The sequence below is a fragment of the Pseudochaenichthys georgianus genome, chromosome 7 (genome assembly GCF_902827115.2).
Source record: "Pseudochaenichthys georgianus chromosome 7, fPseGeo1.2, whole genome shotgun sequence".
Classification (NCBI taxonomy): domain Eukaryota; kingdom Metazoa; phylum Chordata; class Actinopteri; order Perciformes; family Channichthyidae; genus Pseudochaenichthys; species Pseudochaenichthys georgianus.
This window is the reverse complement of record NC_047509.1, coordinates 11,202,817-11,214,322: the sequence shown is the minus strand read 5'-3', so window position 1 is coordinate 11,214,322 and position 11,506 is coordinate 11,202,817. Positions and strand designations below refer to the sequence as shown.

Here is an 11,506-nt window from a genome sequence, read left to right as displayed (position 1 = left end):
AAATGAAAAAACGGACTGTTTAAGCATTTCACATCTTTTTTTTTATTTCTGCATTTCATTTCTTCAACAATTGAATTGCAACCAGATCTACAATAGTTTGAAAACGTGCACAAAAACGTGAGTTTCTTCATCCTGCAAAGAATAATAAAAAATAAAAATCTGACCCAGGCAAAAAAGGATAGCAACTAGTGTTAATTCTATAATTCTCCTTCTAGTTAATCATAATTTAATACCTCAGCATAATATACTTATAAAGACAAATTTGTCTTGTAGTTTTGCCCCTTGCGGCATTCCCCAGCCCTGCAGTTAAAAAAAATATTTTCTCTATTTAAAACAAACATTTCAATGTTATTATTATTATCATCATCATCATCATCATCATCTATGGTCTTAGTAATTTCAGAGAAAAGAAAATATTTTCCTCTCATCCAGGCCCACACCTGGTGACCAAGGCCCACCCACCCTTATCAGAATCCAATACACAACAATGCTCAAAAGTCCTGATCGAGAAATCAAACGGATGGAAACACAGGAATGACACAAAACAATTACTCAGCAAATTAGTGGTGAGACAAAAGGTAGCTTAACATTTGCGTTTGAACCCGCCCTCAACGAGGGATAAATTACCTTCTACGTTTTTCCTGCATACATCTTCACCTGGAGATCATTCACACCCACTGAAACCCGTTAAACCCACAATGCCTCATCAGGAAGTACAGCTTCAAATAGAAGATGGCAAATATCAATGAATTCTACTCTTACACGGAGCTGTGTATTAAATAAAAATAAATAGATATTTAAAAGGGAGAGAACAGTCCATCTATAATGTTATGGTGTGTCTTTTTTCTTCATTTTTTGTACATTTTCTAAGAAGAATCTGACATAAGAAAAACATTATTTATGCCTTTCCAGATTTTTCCAAAACGTTTTACCTATATCAAGAAGGTCATACAGATATACAGTAAAATAAGAGAAGTCTTTAAAAACTATATGCAAAGGGGATTTAAAAACATAATAAATAAATAAAATACCAATATCATGATGATGGGGTAATTACAACTGAGTAGGTGTGTAACCAGAAAGAGGAGAAAACAGTGAGTTTATAGTACTTGGTTTTTGCATTAAGTTCAATAAGGGACCTCTTGGTAAAAAGTAGGGGGAGGGGTTACGTTAGGTGCTGATGAAGATCCTCCGGTCAGTTGGCTGCGAGTCCAGTAGCTTCAGAAGAGAGCCTGAGGAGCACAACACAGAACAAGAAGCGTTAAATTCCTTCATATTTGATTCTAAATAGTCATTTATTTGAATGTTCTGCAGGATTTCCTCTTTTCACAAGCTGCCCTTTGCAATTTGGCAATAACAAAAGTAGCCCCAACATGATGAAGGGAGAAAACATCGTATTATTCACAGACATTTTTATCCCGTCCAAATGGGAGCTTCCGCCCGTCCTCGCTAATGCTCTGGCAATAATAAACACATTCGATATTTCCACTCTAATCCGTGATTAACCAATAACACCTACATTTTAAAGCCCCTTTCATACAGATTAGTGCAATTTAGAGAGATTTAAAAACTGGCATGCAAGACAGAAAACAACAATAAAAGTGTTATGTTAACATTTTAAAATAAGATATAAAAAAATTATGATGGTATAAAAAGACGTGATTATTGATTACTAGGGCGGAACATTTCCATAGCAAGTTACGCTGGGGAATTTTGGAAATATTCCATATTGGAAACTTTCCATGGGAACCATGGGAACTAACAGTAATGTAATCGAATTGTATCATATCCAAGCATAAATATAAACATTTTGTTTTGTCATAAGAAAACATCCATGCAAAATGATACAATTAAAAAACATGACATTTCAACAGATGCATTTGTAAGTAGAACAGAACAAGTTTGAATTATTTTATCAAACAATCATTTGTTTCATTGAAGAACAAAAACATGAACGTTGAGTTAAATATTACCTCACTCATTCAAAAATGTGCTTTGGGCTCACGAGTGTGGTCCAGTCTTCTAGAAATCATGTGTGCATGTGATGGAAGAACGCACAGTGCCTGTAGGGGGCGTGGTCTCAATAGCCATGCCGTAAGCAGTGTGCATGTGATGGAGGAATGGCATGGATATTCAAGTGTACTTGAGTGGCGTCTGTTTGTTTTTGTCACGATTAAGCTAAAATATACTTTCTCCAACTATATTTAAGTTCCCTGTGAAGAGCCAACCTTCAATTTGGAAAATTCCCAGTTTATTCCCATGGAAAGTTTTCATCTTTGAAAATGCCCAGAATTTTGCAACCCCTATTGATTACACATCGGAAAGGCGAGTTGTTACCAAGTGGAATCTCAGTTTCTTCTTGGTTACACCCCCCAGGAAACCATGGTGATGTCTAGAGTGTTTACGTTTGATACACAGCCTGCCTGTGAGGAGGTGTTGCCGTCGCATAACGCCTCTTACCTGGCATTGATCAGGTACTCGGCCAGGCTGATGCTGGCGTGGGAGCCGGTGATGGTGACCTGCCTGTCACCGGAGCCCTCCACAGGGTTGGCAATCTTGATCTGAGCCCCTGACATCTGACGGATCTCATTGATCTTTGCGCCCTGACGGCCAATAATGCAGCCAATGAGCTGAGGGAGAAGAAGAAAAACATAAGCACTTTTAAAAAGAGGAACGATACAAAACAAGCTACTTAAAAGTGGCGCCATGTTTGTCTGCAAACCAAGTAAATGATGAGATGAATGCGACTTACATCGTTTGGAATGGTCAGCTCGTGAGAGCCAGCTTGTGCAGAGGCGTCCATCCCAGCTGAAGAATGCAAAGAAAGTGTTGACTGGGTGGATGGTTACAAATCTATATTAATCCAATTTCCTCGTTCAACCCGTCTACCTACCCTGGAAGCCCTGGTTGCTATGTGCAATGGGGAAGGGGCTCTGCTGCATGGCCAGCTGGTGAAGTTTGGTGAGCTGCGGAAGCAAAGGAGGAGAGGACACGGAGAGCACACAAAACGAAACATGAGCGACAATCAAGAAGTGATTACAAAAGTAGAAATCTTGAAATTAAGTGGTTGTAGTGAGGATGAGAAGAAATATGAAATGGAACATGGAGCTCATGATTTAGCCTAAAAGGGTAAACAAAGGTTTTGTTGTTAAAAAGTTAAATAATGTTTGAAATTGTTAAAAATGGGTATCAGGCAATGGGAGTTGGGAAATGAAGTCAGTGGGATGAAGTAAGAAGGTGGCATGGCTCCCGAGGACCGAAGATTCAAATATATTGGATCACTTACAGAGGGCCCTTCACTTACATCAGGCTGAGGAATGGCGTGCTGCCCTTGGACAGCGTATGCCTGCAAGGAGAGAACAGCTCTTAGGAGGGTGTGGCAGTGTCACAGTGTGCTCAAATATCCATCAGTCCTCTGTCCTTGGTGTGCTACAAGAACAGAGCCAGGAATGCTACGGACAGTGCATGAACTGGGTGTATGCAGGAATCCTGAAGTCAAAAGTAAGACCTTTTAAGACCCTTTCCACACATTTTAAGACCTCATCGCCACTTGGAGTTTTAACCGGTTACCTTGGCGACACACTTTACCTCACATTGACTATATACAGTATTGATTGTCCTTCCTCCTTATCTTCCAACCATTTGGACACCAACTTGCATTTCCCCATAACGATGTTGTTTAACAACCGGCGTAAACGGACCTTCGCGCGGTATCAAGCAGTGAGCGTGCGATGTCCTGTTCAGATGACGTCAAACCCAACGGGATGCCATCAATAAACTACACAGAATCACACTACACACCTACGCAGTGATTACATTCAGGCAGACTGTAGAATACAACCTCTTTGGACAATTTATATACTTATATAACAAGCTACAAAATGTAATACCTTGGAAAATGCCGTTTAATACTTTTTAATTGCCTTACATTTTCGCTAAATTGATTTATCGACTTTTAATACTTTTTAAGACCAGCGGACACCCTGTTCAAACACTATGATAGCTTGAGGATAATCAAATTCCTCCGACCAGAAGTGCTTCAGTAAAAGGTGAGAATATTTCCCCGAAACAGCAGACACTACAGGGACAAAAATAGCACACACACACACACAGATGTAGAGTTCAAACAAAGAAGTGTTGTTTACCTGACCACCTGCAAAGATGACAGGAGAGCCTGAGGGTTTGGGTCTGTACGGGATGGTCACTCCCTTTGGGGGAGACTAAGAACACAGAGAGATCACCATTAACTATTGAAGTCACATCAAAGGTACCACAGAATATAATAAACCATCAGAAGTAAGAAACTCAAGCACTTTCAAGGTACCTAAACAACAAAGACTCCAGAAGCTCAAATCTAAAAATTGTAACTACAGATGTAACTGGGAAAAATCTGTTTATTTTAGTCATCAGTCATTGTACATTTTCACTTATTTACACAGCTATTTATAGCAACGGATTGACGGGTGTGATCATGATTATTTAATGATTAGCTAGCTCTGTGTCTGGTGTGAGGAGATTTCATCTATTAAAAGAGTCACTTATTGGTTGCGTATATGAAACACCAGATTGTGTGGGAAATCAAGTATTGTTCCAAGTGGGACATTTGATTTGCAGGCAAATTCATTTTACTTTCATGTTGGGGAGGAATTCAGTTTATTGCATTTTGGCTTCATTGGATAAAACAGATATATTTAAAAGTAGTTGGCATGCAGTAAAGGACCACAGGTTGGATTCGAATCGAGACCACTGCAGTAAGAACGTATCGTGGGGGTATAGGGTGAGCTGCCATGGGGCCAAGGTTTAAGTTAAGTTAAAGTTCTTATCTCATGAAAATCCTGACCTTAAAAAAATTCAGCATTTTTAAACGACTTTGTATGTACCCCGAATATCTTTGCTAAATAACGACATGTTTTAAAAACAGAGTGAAAGCGGCATCATAATAAATAGTGTCTGTACCTCAAGCATGACAACGCAGATCTGCTTGACACACTCGATAATGGACTGGGGGGTCCCTGCAACTGTGATGGCACGCTCTGTTGAGTTGGGCAACATGTCCCCTGCTACTTGTACCTGAGCTCCTGCAGACTGCAAAGACACAAAAAACCACAAGTGTTAGGACAAATCAGGGATTAGACACTGGATATACAACAACAAATACAAATATGAGGACAAACCTCTCTGATTTCCTTGATCTTGCAGCCACCCTTGCCGATGAGGGAGCCACACTGGCTTGCAGGCACGACGAGGCGCATGGTGACCGGGGGTTTGCTGGTGGCTGTGCTGTTAGTCATTGAGGTGCTGATGTCCTGGAATGAACAGTCACACGACGATTAAGAAAACTTGAACGTGTCAATTGAGTTGCTAAAACATGTCTGAAATCAGATGAAGCGGGTGAATCTTACCTCCTCCAGTTTCTCAATGATCATGGAGAAGGCTTTAAAAATGGAGGTGGTTGGTCCCGCGAGAGTTATGATCCTCTCCGGACAGTTCCCCTCTGAGATGTTGATGCGAGCACCACTCTGTGGAAAAGGGAACAAAACAGGAAATATCTTCAGACCCAGGGATATCATATGATGCATGAGTCAAATTCACTAAAAGTATGGACATGCTTCTTCTTGTTCCTCCACATATGTACAATAAAGACAAAACATATCTTACCTCCTCTCTCATCTTCTTAACAGACTCTCCTTTCTGTAAAGAATACACAAATACACAATATTTACAAAACGTAGAGGGCCAAGATGAAGATAGCAATCCTTCTGGCAGTAAAAAACAACTTACCTTGCCAATGATGCTACCAACCTCCTACAAAAGAGAACACACATTAAAGCCTCTGTTCCTGGCAGAAGGAAAAGCGATGTTTGTGCTTATTTTCAAACACTGCATGTAGTCACACTCACCTTCCCATGCATGAGTAGCCTGATGGTTAAGGTGACATTAAGTCCTCCTTCAACCAGGCTTGAGTCCATTTCTGCTGCTGAATCCACGATTAAACTGGCCACAAAGCTGGTATTTGGTCACTGGTTGAATGTCTGCAATAGAGCGGAAAGTGTGACCATCAGGGACAAATGTAGTGACAGGAAACTATGAGGACATCACAGCAGAAAAAAGCCTTGTTTACTAAAAAAGCTTCTGTCAGTGCAGATCAATGTAGCGATGAATGCAGACAGCATCGTGTTGATTTGATCTAGTGTTGTATTTAAACAACGTTATGTAGTCATGTTAAAAGAACGAGGCTTTTCAGTCCGGTAATTCACGTTAGACTGGCCGGGGTCCACTCATTCACATTAGCACAATGACCCACTGTCTCCATTAGGCAGTGTCTATTACCTGGCGTAAAAACTGCTTTAGCGACATAGCTTATAGGTACATGTTTATATATAGAAATGCAATACCATAACGTGCTCTTTATGTTATGGTTACTTTGTGTCGAGTGTGCATTAGCAGTAAAATTAAGGCTCATATGATAACATCGCAGATGCTATTTTAGAAAGAGCATCACATCTAGTCGCGCAAGCAATGAATGCTACGTTAGCATTTCTATCGAACTACCAACATATACAAGGAAAAACTGTGTGAATATTTGGCCACCATATCTATAATAAGACAGTAGAAAATACACTGGGTAGCAATTAACTCAGGATTGGCAATACAGTTAAACACAGTTCTGTTATTTTTCATTCAGGTCGCTAGCGTTAGCATCGCCTGATCCAGGAATTAGCCTGATCCCGCGGCCTACGGAGCGTACCGAGGCAACGCGCCGAGTTATCCCTGTCCTTCACTCCGGGAGCAAACCGAAACAAAGACGCGTATTTCTGCAGGACTTACCCGATGCGTCTCTTGAAGAGTGTTCAGGGGGTGGGTAGGGTGGCAAGGGTGGAAGGGGAGAGGTTCGGGAGGGAGTTTTAAAAGGATCCGGGGAAGAGGGAAGAGACGCCGCTGTTCGATAGGACTCCACTCTTCTGCTTGGCACAAAAGACAAAATTAATTCAACTTTGACCTCTCAACTGCCCCGCCCCTCTCCCGGGGTCAACCCCGCCCCGGAGCGCTGCCCCTGTGGATGCAAATGAACTGCCACTACACTGTGGCTGTGTTAATTGTTTGAACAAATAAAATAGGTAGCCTAAGTATTAAGTACATGTTGTCACGCTGTTTATACTATAGACCAAACCCTAATGGATATGTTGGTATACTGCTGAACTATACTACAATACGTTACACTATTTCATATAATAATAATTATAAGTAGTAATGTTATTTCTTTTATATCAACCCAACACATGTTATACCCCTATGCTTATACCACACGTTACTGTTCTATGTTAGTCTTATAATTAAGCCTGCTGTAATACATTATGTTTTGCTATATTAATAGAGCCATATAGACTCACTTTAGACAGTTTCTTCATCACATTTGTCTTGTGCAATTCCTTCTCACCTTTAATATTTTCTACTGAGGGTAGATAAAGATATTGTCTTTCTTTGGTTGTGTCCTATGAAGCCCTCTCCCCACTGATAACACACTGCTGCAGTTATCTGTAAATCCAGCAGATGGCACAATAACTCTGTGAGCGACAGGAACCCAAATCAAGCTGGTTGCAGTCCCCTTTTAATCCTCCATCCTTTCTTTCTGTTTGCTAAACAAGTAGCACTATCCATAGCTTGTTTTTCAGAATAAAAAGTATTGTTTGACCCAGAAAAAACACGTTAATGAAATAGTTATTGTAAAAAGTCCTTCCTACTCCCAGTGATGTTTCTGTTGATGAGTTCTGGATGAGTCAGAAGACATTTACATTTTACAAAGCAGGGCAGCTATAATAATAGTATTAATCATCCTACTGTAGTTAATCTCTCAGTACAGACTGAGTCAGTCCAAGGATGCTTATGTAGGCTTCAGCGTTTTGCTATAAAGGTCTGACGATGAAAGTAGACAGTTGGTCAGTAATTAGTTCATGTGGTTAAGCAAGAGCAGATGCCCAAGTTGGCCTTTGCTGTAAATGGTATGTTGAATTCAATCAAATCCAGGGAGTTTTTAAAAATAAAAGCTAACTTGGTCTGTGGTATTCACCTTCAGGCTTCTACGCCCTGGTGGTACTAGAAAACTGCTGATTTAGTATCACTGTGGCCGAAAGGAAGACTTCAGGAAATTACCTCTTGACCTGAAAATAATGAGCTTCAGCATTATTAATAAAGAAAAGAAAATGATTGATGACTTTCCGCTTCATGACGGATTGCCCCGTTTCTGTTTAGGCTGTTGTTGTTTTGCCACTTGATTTATGGGATAAATGAGGATTTAAATTGTTGGCTGGTGTTTATTTTAAATTAGCAGAATAGAATCCAAGCACAGTTAAAACCTCCAGCCTCCAGCCTAGTCTAATTATGGTAACACCTCCTGGTGTTACCATAATTAGACTAGGCTACTTAATAAAAGAAGAAGAGATAGATTTAGTGGAACAGTATAGCTCTACAACCATGTGTTCATGGTCTGGTTGACAGCGCATTCTGCCTGAGCTAACTCAGCACATGTTCATTAATCTGGTGCACTTCAGAGCACCCACAATACTGGTCAGAATAGCTCGTTATTGAATGTTACGAATCTTCTATCGTTAATCTTGTGTAAATCCAATTCTCTAGCAGAACTGATGTCCCACGCAGCGTGGTTTACACACTGTTGTTTACACGTGTGACTCATGAATCACGTCTGGCTCTGTTTCATGGGTTTAAATTCACTTTGCGTTCGATAAATTGCCTCCACGAAGGGAGAAATTGAGCACTTCCTGTTTTAATTTTTTTTTTATATCTCGAGCATGAATCCAGGCAGTAGATGTTGGAGCTTGTTTCTCAAAGCCATCTGCAGTGCTGCCCGAATGGTGCCAGGCCTACAAGGCTAATGGTGTTTGTTTTTTCTCACCAGATTTGCCCCAATAAGCCAGCATGCTCTAGTAATAGATCTAACATACACTCATGCATCCTGAACAGTGTTGTTTTTTTGTTTTTCATAGAAGTACATTGACAGGTGAATAAATAAGAAAACACATCATGTAAAAGACAAAGAACTTATTTTTTTCATCACAAAAGATATTTAATTAGAGTAGGAAATGCCTGTTTCTTTGATCATCTGAAGAGCGATCACCGAGAGATGGATGATACAGCCGAGAAGAGGTGCAAGCTCTTCAGATTTTTCAATCAGCACATCTCCCTGGCCTTTTATGTGCGTCTCCCCCTGTCAAGTAATTGCTTACATAATCATCTGCTTACTTTAATCTCACAATCTATCCCACAGTTTGTGCTTTTTCACACGTCCCCACTTTTCCTCCATCGTACCCCCTGCTAGATTCAACGCAACCTCCTCCAGTTCCCTGTTTTTCTCCTTCAGGGCTTTTATCTGACATGCCCACTGGCACTCTCACTCTCTCTCCGGGCCCTCTTCCCTTCACTGGTGAGTGGTCATTGATTACTGTACATGAATTGTATGATGAAATGCCACTCGCCCACCTAACATCCTCTTGTCAGCTGCCCCTGACATCCCACTGCCTCTGTGCATTGCAGACTGTCTTTGCTAGCCTCTGCTCATGTTACATTACATATGTGTGAAGTGGATTCACTTTTCTATATTGAGACTGTAGTAACAGTAAGCCTCCAACTATAGCACATATTTGCTGCACATGTTCAATTTTATATTAGACTATTCAGCTGTATGTGGTTTGTTCATATTAAAGTAAATACTCTGGATTGCAGTGTGAAACCTGATGACACACTCAAAGCCACAGAGAGGGTGGTCCAATTAGTCACCTAATTAGCAAGTGAATATCGTTTAAAAAAATGTAAGGTCTTGAGAAGAGATGGAAAATGTTTAGCTACAGAAGTGGTTCAAACAATTGATTTCCTTAATTTTCCCCTTATGAGCTAATTCTATTCAATTTATCGAGATCACAACATATCTCAAAATTCAAAAATGTTATCTTCCCAAGATAATGAAAAACTCTGGAGATTACAAAGATAGAAATCAAGATCACCAGAAGGTGAGTAGTAGGAAAACGTTTTTTAATTCAGGGTAATGGCATCATAAACCTTGTAATCTTGGGAAAACAACAACAATTAACTTGTTAATACGTGTAAATGGAGGAAATAAATGTTTGAATCATTGCTTTTATCCCATTATCTCTGGAAAACAATATTTGTAAGTTAATGGAAGTGACAACAATTAAAGTCATGATCTAGTTATCATGGGAAAACAGTTGGTAAAATGTCGAAACTATGGCTGTGAAGAGCTTCCGTATAAAACTCGGAGCGTATTATAATTATGGTTTAATGATACAATGAGAACATAATAGTCTTTCCATTTGTTATTTGTGGCATCCATTACAGAAAATAACAATTGTGTGTGTGTGTGTGTGTGTGTGTGTGTGTGTGTGTGTGTGTGTGTGTGTGTGTTTGTATTCGTGACGGAGGAAATGTTGGGATGCATGTGTGACAGAGCCGTGGGCAGTTTGAACAGATCTGTTAACTCTGTCAAATGAAGATGCAGAGCTGCACAGTGGGACTGAATTCTCTCTGCAGGGGTGTGAACGAAACCAAAAGCCTGTTCTTGTACAGTTGCTGCCACGTCACTACCTTTCCACAGCCGTAGTTAGATGGGCCTGCGGGGTCACAGTGAGAGGTGACACGTGCCCACATAAACGGTCCAGTCAGGAACCAGAAAGGATGTAGAGCGGCTGTGACTCCCCGATCTTATTTTAAGAAGGTCTTCCACAAATAGTTTGCTCCCACAGAGACAAATAATTGGCGTGATATCTTGGGGGCACGAGCATGAGGAGCAGTCTGCATTTGAATGCCAATCCTCCACAGGAAGAACCCAGTTATTCATGCCAGTGGGCAAGCTCCCTGGATTCTGTGTGTTTAGGGAAACACATGCTATGGAAACAGAGCTTAAGACTGGGTTTGGAGTTAAACAATACACCACCTATAGGATTAGTACTAATGTATTTACATTGATGCACTCCACCCTGTGGAGCGAAATTAATGTGGTACTGCTCTAAACATTGTGTTAAATCTGCTGTTCACTCAGAAGAAGATCTGAAGTAAAGATCTCATGCTCAAACAAAATTAGAAATATCTCAACAATTATTGAATGTATTGCCAGAGCATTTTGTATAGTGACTTGATATTCCTGTTACCCCAGACTTTGGCCTAAGTATGCATCGTCTGCTTGTAAGCAAATGTAAGCATAAGGCGCATTCACACTGCAGTACTTTTCACACAAAGGTTCATGCGAACTTAGTTCATGCGAACTCTTTAGTTCGCATGAACTAAGTACAGATCGCGTTCACACCGGAAAAAGTCCCTGGGGGTGGATTACGCCCCGTCTACACTACAGGCATCGAAAAATGCTTTCAACGCTTCGCCCAGTCACTTGAATGGGTAGTGACGTAGTAGTTGATTTTGAATTTTCGCCGAACTGCATCGTGGGAAGCATGGCATGGCTTTGCAAGCATCACGAGCATCT

At 40.5% G+C, this 11,506-nt stretch overlaps 1 protein-coding gene across 2 annotated transcripts; it reads right to left on the bottom strand.

Annotated features, from left to right (window-relative positions):
- Positions 1-18: 18 nt before the first annotated feature.
- Positions 19-6,988, bottom strand: LOC117449513 (poly(rC)-binding protein 2-like). Of its 2 annotated transcripts, none has more exons than XM_034087240.2 (13): positions 6,829-6,988; positions 5,901-6,032; positions 5,782-5,805; positions 5,659-5,691; positions 5,403-5,519; positions 5,175-5,306; positions 4,957-5,085; positions 4,146-4,220; positions 3,305-3,346; positions 2,894-2,966; positions 2,753-2,808; positions 2,461-2,630; positions 19-1,232 (listed from the first exon to the last, which is right to left on the bottom strand). In XM_034087240.2, exons 2-13 carry the CDS (start codon positions 5,967-5,969, stop codon positions 1,196-1,198), a joined length of 957 nt encoding a protein of 318 aa, XP_033943131.1. In that variant the 5' UTR covers positions 5,970-6,032; positions 6,829-6,988; the 3' UTR covers positions 19-1,195. The 2 variants fall into 2 exon arrangements, with proteins under 2 accessions (XP_033943131.1, XP_033943129.1); XM_034087238.2 differs by having other exon boundaries at positions 3,287-3,346; positions 6,829-6,987.
- Between the last annotated feature and the right edge of the window lie 4,518 nt (positions 6,989-11,506).